The 16,325-nt window shown below is 41.3% G+C and overlaps 1 protein-coding gene across 4 annotated transcripts in view; it reads right to left on the reverse strand.

Annotated features, from left to right (window-relative positions):
• Positions 1-202: 202 nt before the first annotated feature.
• LOC125465191 (glutathione hydrolase 1 proenzyme-like) overlaps positions 203-16,325 on the reverse strand; it is a 42,100-nt gene continuing 25,977 nt past the window's right edge. For 2 of the 4 annotated variants that reach the window (XM_048558437.2, XM_048558434.2), the window contains exons 9-13: positions 14,333-14,514; positions 11,549-11,670; positions 10,473-10,585; positions 6,237-6,365; positions 203-3,061 (exon numbers count right to left, since the gene is read on the reverse strand). In XM_048558437.2, coding sequence (XP_048414394.2) covers positions 2,897-3,061; positions 6,237-6,365; positions 10,473-10,585; positions 11,549-11,670; positions 14,333-14,514 — 711 coding nt within the window. In that variant the 3' untranslated portion in view covers positions 203-2,896. Of the gene's footprint in view, positions 3,497-6,236; positions 6,366-10,472; positions 10,586-11,548; positions 11,671-14,332; positions 14,515-16,325 lie in introns of all 4 variants that reach the window. The other 2 variants (XM_048558438.2, XM_048558439.2) reach the window with 2 other exon arrangements.

Below are 16,325 nucleotides of genomic sequence, written 5' to 3' on the forward strand. Positions count from 1 at the left end.
TTTTCTGTGCTGTACATCTCTGTGACTCTAAGACAGAAAAAAGTTACCAAACAGGTAGGAAATCCAAACCTGATTCTGATACAAGATCACGTAAGGAGCAGACATCAGTAAATTAAACAAACCAGAGTGAATTTGCAACATTTTATATTTTTATTTGGACAAATATTTGAACAAGTAGATACCTTTATGTAGGAATTAAAAGTGTGTTTTTCCCAAAATAGTAACGTCAGGACAGAAATATACCAAAGCATCACTCCCAAATGGTTGTGATATACAGTTAGTTAAAACATCAAATTAGTGAGTAGTCAGTATGGGCAGTGCTGATTTTTTAGTTCAACATACGTTTTCCAGCTTCCTAATCCATACTGTGGCACAATTAAAATAAGCAATACTGCATGGATTTTAATGTTGTGCAATTAAATACGGTCTAATGCAGTTATTCAGAAATGTATGAAGTTGGGATAATGCAACATTTGATTATTTCAAATTTTAATGGCACAGTAATTACAGAAAGCCATATTTTTCTGTAAAATGAGCGATAAATCATGGGTTGGATTTTCTCTTTAGAGATCTGAACCGACTTGCAAACAGTTGAACTTGGTTTTGTTTGCCGCAAAATAAAAAACAATTTTCCATTGCCTTCCTGCCAACTTCCGGTGACTTTCTTGCAGTTTGGAGTGACCTCGAGTGCAAAAATCAAATGAATCTCAGATGTTGAGCTACCTAATGTGAGGGCCAGACAAAATGTGTATCATCTCCTCTCTATTTCTTTAGTGTGCTGGCATGAGTTTTAGACGTCATCTCAAAAGGTACTTTCTTTGAAAATTTATGACCACTGGGGGAAATCTGCTGAGGAATTGGGAAATACTAACAAAGTGAAAAGTCTGTTGACTCCTTCAGATGTCACTATTTGACTCTGTATTTTAATGTAGATCTGTATTAATGCAGTTAGAGGGCATGGGAATCTGAATATCACAGAATGGCATTGATGTGGGGAGGGTGGGAGTTAGTTGAAGGGTGAGTTTTGGCGTACCTTTCCACGTTGCTGGAGGCTGAGCTGCTGGTTTCCGAAAAGAAAAACTTTCTAAACAGTCCACACTGCACTCATACTCCTCAACCCTCTCATTAAGATTCATAAAATGCAATGCAAACCAGAGCTCTGTGTGAAAGAGTAAAAAATTCCAGGCCAAATCACAAGTCTGTCAGTTCCGGGTTTCAGAAGGCGAAAAAAAAGGGTGGAGGTCAAGTTTGCTTGAGGACACACAAAAATCCAGGTCCATAAGTCCATTTTATCACATGCAGTTTCTTCAGTCCAATCCATGTTGTGCTCTCACGTATTGGCAAATCTTTAGCTATTTGATAATGGACAAGAAAATTTGATTCAAAGACCCAATTTGAATGGGAGAGATGAGGAAAATGGTCAATTTTTGGGTTTCTGCAGCTTAAGGACCGGGAAGCTTGAGATCCTGAACCTGATCTGCTCTGCTTCTCTCCTGACTGAAGCCAGTGGGGAGCAGTAAGATATCATAGAGGCCTGAGAACCTTGTCTAGGCCCGTAAGGAACACTTGCTGGCATTTAACAAAGTGTTTGGGGTGGGGAGTGATCAGTTGGTAATGTGGGTATTGAGGGGCCTGAATAGAAGCCTGGGGAAAGGATTGTTTTAGAATTTCCTTCTCTGGTTCCTCTGGGTCTACAAAAAAATCTTAATAAAAACATATCACTGTGAACCTCTCTCATGTTCCTTGCCAACAGTCACAGGCCTTTAGTTAAATGCAGTCAAGTTCCAATCATGTAATTAGAGTCTATCTACATAATCAAGGAGAGATTTTCAACTGCGTTCGAGAAACTTAAGATCACAGGATGAATGTCAGAGGAACTACTTACTCGGGTTACTTTAAGGCCCAGCTTGACATGGTGTCTGCCAAATGCACAGTTTTGGAATCGTGCCTAAGCTGTAGACTAGATATTCAACACTTTTCACTGCTCACTGCTTTTAGTTACAAATGCAGCAGAATGTAAAATATTTATCTATGAGGCAAAATAAATTTCAGTATTGGCAAACATTGTAAATGTAAACATTTCCTCCTGAAGGCAGCTTCCCTCAATATATATATATACACACATATATATCCATCTGTTTTATCCAGAAAGGTATCTTTGGGTTAAAGATAACAGTTTAATTAATCACACTGATCAATTACAATTGTGCAATGGCTCATTAATTAAAATATTGACAAAATAATTCAGAGGGAGTGAAAGAATGTCATGTTATTGCCTCCTAAAGAGCTCTAACGTGTTCTCTAGTTTGCCTTTCATGGCCAAATATTCAATAAATACAACTTGGTCATTAAGATCAACATCTAATTTCACTCCTTACTGCTGGTATATTTAATCTGCACCTCACCATCTTATCTCAATATTACTTGGTCATATTTCCAGTGTTTTCAGTGTATGTTATGTTACATTATGTTTGTTACAGTCATTGATAAAGACTTATTATCAATAGATTTCCAACTTAGCACTTCCATTGCTGCTAAGAGCATATTTGAATATTTTTGGCAAGCTCCATTTTCTAACCGAATCAATATCTGGAAGATTGTGCACAGTACGTGCCCAAGTCTTCAATGTGCTCATAATGGGTGAGGATTTTTGCTGAGATTAACTGCTCCCTTCAATTTACAGAAAAAAAATTTGAACCTTGATAAATGCATCATGGCATGAGGCTTGCTAGCTTTTACTAGAATGTTTCGGTATGGTTCACAATATTAAGGTATTTTGCAATTCATGTAGCAGCGATAACTCACAGGCAAAACCTTACGCATGTTGGTTGAAGTATTCCACTTCATATTTCACACAATGATATTATATGATCAATTAAATAGATTTGTGAGCACGTCAGTAACCTGCAGGGCAACCACCTTTACGTTTGTTATCCGAAACGGCATGCCACAGATTACCCTCTCGTACAATCGCCTGCACCACCGAGGGCATATCGGCAAAGCCGCTCAAATGCATTTTCTTCTTTAGGGCATCTTTTATTTCCTTACGGAACTGTTGAAGCTGGGGGAAAGTCAAATACAGAAATGGAAAATACAGAAATAGAACGGTCAGATCCCTGCTATCCTCCAAGATCTTGTTTTCAAAGCACTCTTTGAGAAATGATGATGAAGGACTTTGGTTGAGAACAACACCAAGGTCAGAAATGAAAGGGAGTTAAATCAAGTGAGAAGGTTTTGAAGATGGAGTGAGGTGAAAGAAAAGACTTTATTCTGACACAGGGAAAAGGATCAACATAGCAACAATAAAAACAAAGGGAGAATATTCAGAATGAGATATCCGGAGCTTTGAATGAGGGAGAGAGAAGGTTCGGGTAAGTTTTGACTTTCCTACAGTTGATTAAATAGAGAGTATCTAGACAGATTGCAACAGAGGAATAAAGTCAAAAGGAACATGATAAAGTCTTTCTTTGATCCTGTCCATGAGTGCGAGTGAATCCTAGAGGATATGATGAAAACAGAATTCAATTATTATTCATGTGACAGATTTAGGTTTCCTGTTGTTGATGACTGATTTCATAAATCTCACTGGTGCTGACAATTTCCTAGTTATTAACAGCATCTGTAACCTTTGGAAGGAACACAACATGGGCATTAAAACAATATTAGTTTTCATACTAAGGTGAATAATCCTTTTGTAGGGATAAAAGTGTTGTGGAAGAACTGACTACATTCCTATACTGTATCGCTTTGCTATTGTGAATGGTTTAATTCTACCAAAAAATGTTTCGCAGACCAAAAAAAGTGTTTGTTAAAGACCAGTCAATAATGCCAAATAGAATGGGATCATTGGGAAGCAGATCAGGAGGAGTGTGAAACAGACTGGGAGGAGAACTGATTTGTTCAGGAATACTGTGAAACCGACTGAGAGGAATATGCAGCAGATTGGGGTCAATGTGTAACAAACCAGGAGCAGTGCACTTGCATGTATGGGAAGCTACATATATTAATAGTTAAGGTGCTGTTCTTTGTGACTGGAGAACACATACTGTACTGTGCTTGCTTCAACTCAACAAAGTATGTGACAGTGATTCACTGATTCATTTCACTGAGTAACATCCTAACCAATTGAAGTCAACCTGTCTGGCTTAAAAAATAAATAAAACCTGGCAGTTAGGTTTAAAATAATATGATGCAGGTTTTGAATAGGCTGTCTGTGCTTAAAGTGGAGAAGGTGCCAGGATTGTATAGGCTCTATCTAAGGATACTGAGGGAGATGAGAGGGCAAATTGCAGAATCACTAGCCATGATTATCTGGGCTCCTTTAGGTACAGGCCTGGTACCAAGGATTGGAGAATTACAAATGTTACACCCCTGGTCACAAAAAGGGCTCAAGATGAGCCCAACATCCACAGTGGAGTCAGGTTAATCATGGTGGTAGGAAAGCATTCTTTTGGGGACAAAACATTTGGTAAATTACAGGTTAATTAATTGTGTTTACCCTACAGGAATATAACGTTGGGCGATTGACAGAAAACAAAAAGTGGTGGTGAATGATTGTTTATTGAACTGGAGAGGTGTATTAGTGTGTAATCCAGGGATCAGTGTAAGGACTGACTCTGTGCTTTCCCAGATATATATCAATGAACTAGAACGCTCTTTACAGGGAAGAATGTCAACGTGTGCAGAAGATACTAACACTGGAAGCATTGTGACCATGACAAGAACAGAGTAGTACTCTCAAAACACATGAACACCTTGGTGAAATGAATGTGTAGGGGCAGATGAAGTTCAATGCAGTGATGTGTGAAGCAAAGGTTACAGAGAGACAACATTAAATAAAAGGAAGGTGGTTTGACAGGTTGAGAGAGCAGTTGATAAAACATGGCATCTTGGGATTTGTCATAAGTGGCATAGGGTGCAAAATCAAAGCAGTTATGTTAAACTTGAGTAGAACACTGGTTTAGTGTCAACTGGTGCCCTGTTCTGGGCACCATATCTTATGACGAATGTGACAAAAGGGTTCAGAAATGATTCACAAAATGATAGGGCAGGCACTTGCCTGCTGGTATTATCAGATTAGATTCCCTACAGTGTGGAAACAGGCCCTTTGGCCCAACAAGTCCACACTGCCTCTTGGAGCATCCCACCCAGACCCACCCCCCTATAACCCAGACATCCCCGAACACTATGGGCAATTCAGCATTGCCAATCCACGTAGCCTGCACATTTTTGGACTGTAGGAGGAAACTGGAGCACCCAGAGGAAACCCACGCAGACACAGGGAGAATGTGCAAACTCTGCACAGACAGTTGCCCGAGGCTTGAATCGAACCCGGGTCCTTGGCGCTGTGAGGCAGCAGTGCTAACCACTGAGCCACTGTGCCACCCACCGTCACTGGACAGCTAATCCAGAGACCCAGTTAATGTCCTGGAGAAAAATGTTCAACTCCTGCCACAACAGATGGTGGAATTTGAATTTAATACAAATCTGGAATTTAGAGCCTAATGACGACCATGGATCCATTGTCGATTGTCAGAAAAACCCATCTAGTTCATGAATACCCTTTAGGGCGGCAAGCTACAATACCTACCTGATCTGGACTACATATGACTGCAGACCCACAGCAATGAGGTTGACTCTGAGCTGCCCTCTGGTATGGGTAAAAAATGCTGATCTGGCCAGTAACACACTCATCCCGCAAATGAATAAAATAAATTTGCGAGATCAGCAAGTTTGATTATGTGGAGAGATTGGGACTGTTTTCTCTCAATCTGGGATAGCTGAGAGAAGATTTGATGAAGGGGGTGGAGAGATTGGGACTGTTTTCTCTCAATCTGGGATAGCTGAGAGAAGATTTGATGAAGGGGGTCTGAACAGAGCAGATTGGGAAAAACTGTTCCCATTGCTGGAAGGATCGAGACACAGAGGACCTAGATTTAAACTTATTGGCAAAAGAAATAACAGCAATCTAAACAAAACCTTTTCCATGCAATGAGTTGTTGAGATTGGGAATGCACTGAGAGTCTGGAGGAGGTAGATTCCTTGGGTTTGGGTCATTGTCCAAAAAGGAAGAATGTGCAGGGTTACAGGGAAAAAGGAGGGCAGTGACATTTGGTAAACCGCTCCTTCAGAAAACCAGCACCAGACATGAGAGGCCATATAGTCTCCTTCTGTGTTGTAACATGGTATGATTTGAATTCCCTGTGAGATTTGAATTTGTTTGTCAATTTACTGACCTCTGCCTCATTTGTTGCCAGCTCCTCAGACTCAAACTGCACAAAATTTGGCACCAATTGGTGATGAATCCTTGGCTTATTTACTGCCTCACAAGCATCATCACCAAACCAAAGGACGTTGATTATAACCTATTGAACAAGAGAAACACGTCACTCAACAAGATCCCACCTTCATCATTTGCTCATTTTGTCAAATAGTCTCATGAAATTTGACATTGGTGAACTGTGTTTGGAGATGAACTAGAATGATGACGGGAATTAGAATCAATTATAGCTTTCAAAAGAGAATTGAATATATTTCAATAATATCAAATGCAGACAGGGCCATGAGGAAAGAGCAGCATATATACAACTATTTGGTACTCTCTTCAAAGAAATGGCACCATTACAATGGGTTGAATGCTCTCCATCTCTCTCACGTCATAGGTTTATGTGATTCTCTGACCCTCTGGTCAGTTGTCATGCTGGCAATGGCACTGCTGACCATGAAGATAACCATAACCTGAGCTGATTGTATCCTTGTAACTGGGTCTCCTTACCCATTGGCAGAGCAATTCCTCAGGCAGCCAATCACAGAGACTAACAGCAAAGAAGGGGCACAGAGTGGACACATGCCTTTTTTGTAACTCAGCTGCTGTATTCCAGCGAGTTTTAAAGGCCTTAAAGGGTTTCAGTGTAATGAATTGGTATGTCTGTGAGTGAGGGAGTATGTGTGGGTGACTGAGTTTGTTAGTGGGTGAGATCAAATCAGTATGTCAGGTATGTGAGGGAGTATGTCATTGTGAATATGAGTGATTGAGAATGTGTGAGCTGATGAGTGAGTGAGGGTGAATGAGTGAGTGGATGAATGTTTGAGGGAGTGAATATGTGTGAGTGGATGACTGAATATTGGTGAGCATGAGTGAATGAGTGTAACAGCAGATGTGGGTGGGTGAGAGTGAGTGTATGAGGGAGTGAATAAATATTTCATTGACTGTGTGAATGGCTGAGGGAGTGAGTGTGGCTGAGGATGGATGGTTGGTCAGGTTAAGAAGGAAAGGGTCAGATAAAGACTCGTCCACATTTCTTGAATGATACCTGCCAGGCCAGACAATGCAGCAGGCATCTCAGGTACATGATCTTCAGCAATTTCTCATATTATCAGAATCCTCTGCAACAGAACTCATCTTCAAACTCACCCTCTAGTGAACTGTCCTTGCACCGTGCCCTGGGTGACACCCTCTGGCATTCACTGACTCTCAGGTAGGCTGTAAGACATGGGGTGCTCCCCACCCCTCAGTGGGCGAGAACACCCTCGACCGTGTCTCCCACATTTCCCGCAACTCATCTCTCACACTCCCTTCCCCGCAATAACAGACAAAACAGAATCCTCCTCATCCTCACGTACCACCCCACCAATATCCGGATCAAACACATCAGCCTCCGACACTTCCGCCATCTACAATCCGACCCCACAACTAAAGACATTTTTCCCCTCTCCACCCTTATCTGCTTTCCAAGGGACCACTCTCTCCGTGACTCCCTTGTCCACTCCACACGCCCCTCCAGCCCCACCACACCCAGCACTTTTCCCTGCAACTGCAGGAAGTGCTACACTTGCCCCCACACCTCCTCCCTCACCCCCATCCCAGGCCCCAAGAAGACTTTCCACATCAAGCAGATGTTCACCTGCACATCTGCTAATGTGGTATACTGTATCCGCTATTCCCGTTGTGGCCTCCTCTACATCGGGGAAACCAAGCAGAGGCTACGCTCCGTTCTCACTTAACAACTGCACCTCCCAGTCGCAAACTATTTCAACTCCCCCTCCCATTCCTCCGATGACATGTCTATCCTGGGCCTTCTGCAGTACCACAACGATGCCACCTGAAGGTTGCAGGAACAGCAACTCATATTCTGCTTGGGAACCCTGCAGCCCAGTGGTATCAATGTGGACTTCACAAGCTTCAAAATCTCCCCTCCTCCAACTGCACTCCACAACCAGCCCAGCTTATCCCCGCCTCCCTAACCTGTCCTTCCTCCCACCTGTCCCCTCCTCCCACCTCAAGCCGCACCCCCATTTCCTACCTACTAACCTCATCCCCCTCCCTTGACCTGTGCATCCTCCCTGGACTGACCTATCCCCTCCCCATCTCCCCTACACTCCCCTTTACTGGCTCTATCCTCACCTCTTTGACCTGTCTGTCTCCTCTCCACCTATCTTCTCCTTTATCCATCTTCTCTTCACCTCCCCCTCTCTCCCTATTTATTTCAGAACCCCCTTCTCCTCCCCCATTTCTGTTGAAGGGTCTAGGCCTGAAATGTCAGCTTCCTGGTCCTCTGTTGCTGCTTGGCCTGCTGTGTTCATCCAGCTCTACATCTTGTATCAGGAAATCTGCTCACTCTAGGAGCTGGCTCTGAAGTAGCTGGATCAGTGTCTTGTACTAAGCAGGTGTAAAAGAAGAGTGACGTGGTGACAGGATGCCAGCCTTCATGGAGTTACTTCACTCGCTCTGTTGGATTTTTTTTGTTAGAACGTTGGAGGCTGAGGGGTGATCTGATCATTGTATATTAAATTATGAGGATCATGGATAGGTCAGATAGTCAGAGTGTTTTTCCCAGGGTGGAAATGACAAATACCAGAGGGCATAGTTTTAAGGTGAGAGACAGAAAATTTTAAAGGACATGTGTGAGGCAAGTTTTTTGGGTGGTAGATGTCTGGAACACACTGGCAGAACAGGTGGTAGAGCAGATACAATAGCAACATTTAAGAGTCATTTAGACAGATACAAGGAATACAGGGGCATGGACCATGTGTAGGCCAGTGGGATTAGCTTGGAATAGCATCATGGTCAACTCAGACTTGGTGGGCCAAAGGGCCTGTTCCTGTGCTGCACTGTTCTATTCTGTGTTGCTTCCTTGTTGCCCTGCAACATATATATATATCATGCCCCTCTGAAAGTCACTATTGAAACAGTTTCAACCTTTCTTTCAGTGTATGCTGTCCAGGTCATTGTATATTTTAAAAAAAACCACATCTTCCCCATTCTTCTGCCGAATACTTTCTTAATATCAAATGGTTTGAAAGTTAGTTTTAGATGAAAACAATCTGTGTGCTTAGATTCCAATAACTTGATTTTGAAGAATTGGAAGTTGCATTATCTAAGGTATATTTGCAAACAACAAAAATTGCCATCTGTTTTCAGTTTATCTGAGTATTCAGTATCATACAGCAATACTCATTTCAAATGTGAGTAACTCCGATCTTTTGTTCTCAAAATGAATAATAAGTAATGCTACTATTTATAGAAAAATATTTTATCTGTCTCAGCAGCACAAAATTCTAAATAACAGTAATAAAACTTGACCCAAATAGTTCAATTACCTTCTTCCATTACTGGTACATAATTTCTTTTAAAAAAAAAATCACTCCTTATTTAAAAGCAGAAGCATCATTACCATTTCAATGTTATTGCTTCACAGGCTCTGAACAGAGAAGAATATTCCGTTTAGAGGACAGTATGAAAAGGAAATCAAAGAGAGTGAAGATTTTGCAACAGTTTATGAAAGATATGCAGATACTACATCATTGATCAGAAAAGGAATAAAGTTAGATGCGGAGGGACATTTCCCGAAGAATTTGTTTTGCTTTTAATTCTCATTAAAAGCATGTAAATTTTTAACTGGTGAATTGTATCATTTAATGTCAAAGTTAATTTGCATAAAACAAACCCATTCCAGGGATCGATACTCATTATGAACTACATGAAGGACAAGGTTTCCTGTGATAATGTAAGATTTGTTGAAGTATCCAGGTAATACTTCAATTCTGTGATTCTACTGATGTGATTCAGAACAAATTAAGCGAAGTGTTCATTAAAACATTGAACAGAGAGAGTTGATGTGGGTGCAGTTACAGGCCATTTGACTGGAAGTCACCATCAGATATATGTTAAGATGTACGCCCTGTACAGAGGGAGTAATGCTACTATTAAAAGTTATACTTTGATGCACTTTAAGAGGAGAGTGAAATTGTTATTAATCTCCTTGAAGTTCTCTGTGGCTAGTTATCCTCCATTCCACATGCCCTCCATAAAACACCAATCTCTCAGTTAATTTACTGGAAAGCAGAGTGGAAATATTGGAGGAATGGATTAATTGAACTCAGTAGCTTTCCTTTGATCAATAGCTTTGTATGTGACTACAGATTCCTTCAATCCATATGATTCTATTATCAGTTCCATTTCCAACACCTACCAGAGCAGTCGCTGTGATGATCCGGGAGCTACCTGAAGCTCCAACCACCATTTTCACTTTTTTATCTTTGTCAAGTATTATCGCAGGAGACATAGCAGAGAAAGGTCTTCTGCCTATTGAAAAATTACAGATCCATTGCGGCTACATTAGTTAAGTCATTTCATTGTTAACCTATCCCATTTTCTCAGCTCAAAGATATCAAATCACAGAATTGTTGCAGTGCAGAAGGAGGCCATTTGGTCCATCATGCTTGCACCTTTTTCCATGTGCCAATCTCCTGTTTTTCCCCCATATCCCTGCGCACCATTCTGCCCACAATCATCCGAATCCATCTTATACCGCTTCTATAATTACTTAAAATTCAGTTAGCAGAGAGTAGTTAGTTGTTAGTGGAATATATATTCAATGAGGTTATTCTCTGTTCCATAAGTTCAAGGTGTTGAGTATTCAATCACATCAAACATTTTCTAAAGACCTACTTAAAGTATGATCTCTCCAGGTACCATGATCAGTCCAAGAGGAGAAATATAGACCGGTAGAGAAAAGGTAAGAAAATCCCCCGAGCTGTCTCTTCCCAAAGACCAATGGGTCAAACGTAAGTCTGCTATTTCATAGATATGTCACTTGTCTCAGTGTGGGAACCTGGTCAAGTTGTTACATGTTTTAAGCACTTCATGAACTTCGGTGTAAATGTGATAGTGCCCATAATCCATCTCCCACAGGCAGCACCAAGCTGTGCTCGATATGTCCCCTGCACGTGCGCTATTTTGGTGGTGTTGTGGTGACGTTGTGAAATTCACCTCATGATCTTAGTGGAACAGATTTCACAGCAGCAGGCGCTCTGGACCATTCCAGAGTGCCAAAGTGGATTTGTGACATCAAGGGAGCATAAGTTGTCAGTGAATGCGCAAACCTCATTAGCAAACTTAAAATTATGTTTTGTCTAATATGTATACAACAGTGTAATTAATGCAAAATCTAAAAAGATCGTAGGAAAATGCAATTTTCATTTACTCAGTAAATGTGGACAGTCCTTCAAAACCTATTTGGGTTTAAAACATTAAACATGAACGTACCAGGTTGTACATAATTTTGAGAACATGGCGGTAGCCTGTTATTATCTTCATGTTGTGAAAAGTCTGCCATCTGATTATTGAATATTATCCCAGTCACATTCGAACGTACAAATGATCCAAAACTGCAAAATACAGAACAAGATTCAGAACAAAGTAATTTTCACTAGTAAATGGACAGTTCAAACTATAAGAACTGAATTTTCAACTTAGCCATGATCCATTGTGAACAATCTTCTTTATTGTCTGTGTGAAAAACTGTGCAAGTAAAATAACTTGGAAATCAGTCCTCAAAAAGATATCACAACAAATTGTAGGTGATCCCATTGAATTTAACCGTATTGTGATCATCTCACACTTACATTTTTTGTAATGTTTCCTTATACTCTCGAAAGAACTAGATCACTCTAGCTGATGAAGAAACATGGGAGAATGTATTTTTTTCAGGAGATTATCTCATACATATTTAAAGACATTTATTTTGAATGCTGTCTGTTGATGGAGAGGGGTTGGGAGGGAGTAGAATTACCCAACAGACAGGTATAATAGAGAAATGCACAGCTGGTGGACAAAGTCAGTCAACAGGGAATAAAAGCAGCATCTTAAAAGGGACTGTTGATCCTTTTCAGTCAAATGCATCAGGGTCTACCCTGAAGATCTACCCTGAGGGGTTACAAAGTTGTCTCACTGACTGACCCAGCTCAGGCCTCTTCTCTGCTGTAGGGCGGAGGAGATCCATGTTGACATTCTAGAAATCAAGGCTTTTAAGTGTCCCTTTCAGATGTAATATGGTCTTCCCCAAATTTTGGGAGAGGGATAGAATTCATGGGGTCAGATGGCTGAGAGTTGTTGCACTTGCATGGGAGAGAAGATGTTGTGGAATCTTGGCCCCATGTCACTTCAAGCCCAGAGGGTACAGCAAACAATAAAAAGCCAGTCATACTTGGAGATGAATGCACTGGTTCTACTGGTGCTACATTTTCAAGTATAAATGACAGGACAGGCCAGTATGCCTCATTCGCCAGTTTTAGTAGGTTTTCCTTCTACTTTACAGCAAAGGACCTCTCCGTCAAGATCAACTCAAAAGAACTTTGTAAAGTTGCTGTAGTCCTACCAGGCCATGGGGCTGCTCTCACATTACAGATGTACAACTGGTGGTGATTTAAGTGATAATGGGAACTGCAGATGCTGGAGAATCCAAGATAACAAAGTGTGGAGCTGGATGAACACAGCAGGCCAAGCAGCATCTCAGGAGCACAAAAGCTGACGTTTCGGGCCTAAACCCTTCATCAGCTCTGTGTCAGCTTTTGTGCTTCTGAGATGCTGCTTGGCCTGCTGTGTTCATCCAGCTCCACACTTTGTTATTATGGTGGTGATTTAACCTGGGGGTCACCATGCCTCAGGCAAGGGGAGATGTTAAGAATTAGAATCCTTCATGATAACCTCAGTCAATGTGGGAATTGAACCCACATTTTTGCGTCATAAACCAGCTGTGCAGCCAATTGAACTAACTGACCCCACTTGGTAATGCACAACTGAAACAAGTGGCCATTCCAGAGAGGTCTGAAGAATTCTGTGTAATGATATGATCTGGACTGAACATTACTATAAGTCAACTAGTCAGTTTTCACACACTCGCGGCATGGACCCGAATTGAGAAAAATGACATGTCAACTCTGCACAGTGACACTTTCTTCCTGGGATGTGATCTAAGTTGGCTTGTTTGTGGTCTGTCAAATTTTCACTTCTTCAAATCCATCTCATTCAATCCATCATGTTCATATTGCGCTTGAAGTAACTCTTCTCATTTACCATCCTCTTTATGTCATTTCAACCCCAGGTTTACTCTTCAGTTGCCCTGTTTGAGCCACAAATCTCCATTATCCGCTTCATTAGATCCATTCCACATTATGTTTTGCTCAACTTTTGAGCCAGCAAAGCCTCAAAGGGAATTTTGTGAACATTTCTGTGCATTACATTTCGGGAAAGATGTGAAGTCTGAGAAAGGATGGGCACAAGATTTCCAGGATCTTACCTGGGATGGGGAGGAGTTTGAAAAGTTTGCTGTGCTGTCCTTGGAATGGAGGTTTTCTAGATGAAGATAATTTTTCCTGAAGTAGATAGACCAAATCCATTCCCTTTGACAAAGGATCATTAATCAGAAGGAATGAATTTAACATTATTCATCAAAGTTCAAAAGGGGAAATGAGGAGAAATGTTTTTAGTCAGGAAATGTTTGAGTTCTGGAAACCTCAACCTAAAAAACATGGTCAAAAAACTGATTCAATAAATAGTTTTAAAAAGGGCATTGGGTAGGTGCTTAAGGATAAGCACATTGTCAAGGCCAAAAATGTAGGTTGTGGATTAAAGTATGCTTGCTTTTTGAAAAAGGCTAGCTCAGGCACAATGTACAATCCACATAAATTCCCTTCATCCCAAACACAAAGCAAAAACAGAAATTGCTGGAAAAACTCTGCAGGTCTGGCAGCAGCTATTGACAGAAATCAGAATTAAAGTTTTGGGTCCAGTGGCTCATTGCATTGTAACTCGTTACCTTCCTCTCCTCATTCAAGGCATATCACACAAAGAGAGATGGAGGGACAGGTAGTGTTTAGGAAGTAGGGAGGCTACAGAAGGACTGGGGCTGAATGACTTCCTTCTGCCAGGGTTCTCATTGTGTGTTAGGACTATCCTCAGTTCTTTGATTGTTGGTAGTTACGTAAATGCAGTGTTTGAGGCTGAAGAGTGGTGGCTTTCTTCACATCAATAAATGACGGAAATACTTACCGACCATTAATAGTGCTGGTGACAGACACTGCATTTCCGTCTGGTGCTACAATAGACAGATGAGATGTTCCACCCTGCCCAGGTAGAAGGCACTTTATTCCATAATAATCAATCCTTTTGTTAGTGTGACTGTCACTGATCTTTTTTCTAATACTACTTGCTTTTGAGATCATCTCATTGACCTGTTTAATAATTAAAGCAAAGAAGTATTAGAACACATTATCATGCTTAATGGTAAGCACTATATGCACACAAATCACTTCTGAAAATTATTTTCGGAGCAGACATCACCCTAACAAGTGTCCTAAATAAAAAAGAAAGCCCCTTATGTCACATTCTTATTGTCTTACCTGGAGCCTGTCATTTACAAATGCTTTCCAATCTTCAAGAGTCTCTCACTGAAGAGTAATTAAATTCTCAATGACCTAATGCCAGTGTTATTTGCAAATTGCTCCTTGTTGCTATCAGCTGATTTTGATTTGATTTATTATTGTCACATGTACCTCTGTTCAGTGAAAGGTTTTGTTATGCATGTTGTACGGGCGGATCATAACATACAAAGATCATAGGGTGATTGAAAACAGTGAGGAATACAAAGCGACGGCAGCAAAGCTACACTAAGAGTAAGATCCACATTAGATTTGCAATTTGAGAGGCCCATTCAGCTGCCTCATAGCAGTGGAGGAAGAAACTGTTCTTGAACCTGCTGGTATCTGTATTTAAGCTTTTGTATTTTCTCCCTGATTAAAGAGGTTGGAAGAGATAATAACTGGGGTGGGAGGGGTCTTTGATAATGTTAACTGCCATTCTGAGGCATTGAGAAATGTAGATGGTGTCAATGCATGGAAGATTGGCTTGCATGATGCTCTGGTCTCCATTCACAACCTTCTGTTACGAGGAGAAGAGAGGAGAATGGGGTTGAGAAACATATTGGCCATAATTGAATGGCAGAGCAGACTTGATGAGCTGAATGGCCTAATTCTGCTCCTATATCTTGTGGTCTATAGCCTATTCCTTTCAGGCCACTCCTCTTAATTTTCGTGCCTCATCAATTTTTTGATCACACCACTGTGAAGCTCTTTGTCATTTTTTTCCTGTGACATATAAAGTTGTTATTTGGACAGGTACATGGATGGGCAGGGAGCAAATGGACACAGACCGTTAGAAAATCGATGACAGGTTAGACAGAGGATCTCGATCGGCGCAGGCTTGGAGGGCCGAAGGGCCTGTTCCTGTGCTGTAATTTTCTTTGTTCTTTGTTATTGTTTTTGATGTTGGCATTGCATAAATAGACAAATTAGGAGGAGTCATTAGGCTCCTCTTGCCTGCTCCATTTCATACTATCAAGTCAGATCACACAACTTCTCATCAAGAATCCAAATGAGAGCGAGCACAGTGAGTCATAAGACTTCCCTGTACACCTACAACTGTGTTCCCAAATTCCGAATGAATGCCATCTACAAGTTTTATGACAATGCCACTGTAGTGGGATGAATATCATAACAAAAGGGAGATAGAAGGCTTGGTGATGTGATGCAGTGAAAACAACCCCTCTCTCAAAGTCAGCAAAACTAAAGAACTGACTTCGGAAAGAAAGGAGGAGAACACACCCTCATCAACATCAACGGGACTGAGGTTGAGAGGGTGATGAGCATCAAGCTCTTTGGAGTGACGATAACCAACAATCTGTTCTGGACTTTCCACATAAATGCAATAGTCAAGAAGACACAGTAACAACTTTTCTTCCCCAGGTAGTTCAGCAGATTTGCCATGTCCATAATGCCCCTCACCAACCGACTGATGCACAATTGAAAACATACTGTCTGGGTGCATAATGACCTGGAATGGCAACTGCATTGCCCAGGGCCGTAAGAAACTACAGGAGGTGTTGTGCACAGCCCAGACCATCAGGGAAGCCAACCTTCCATCCACGGACTCCATTTACATGGCACGCTGCCGCGGAAAGGCTGCCAACATCAACAAAGACCCAGCC

Source organism: Stegostoma tigrinum, chromosome 24, assembly GCF_030684315.1.
Source record: "Stegostoma tigrinum isolate sSteTig4 chromosome 24, sSteTig4.hap1, whole genome shotgun sequence".
NCBI classification, from domain to species: Eukaryota; Metazoa; Chordata; class Chondrichthyes; order Orectolobiformes; family Stegostomatidae; genus Stegostoma; species Stegostoma tigrinum.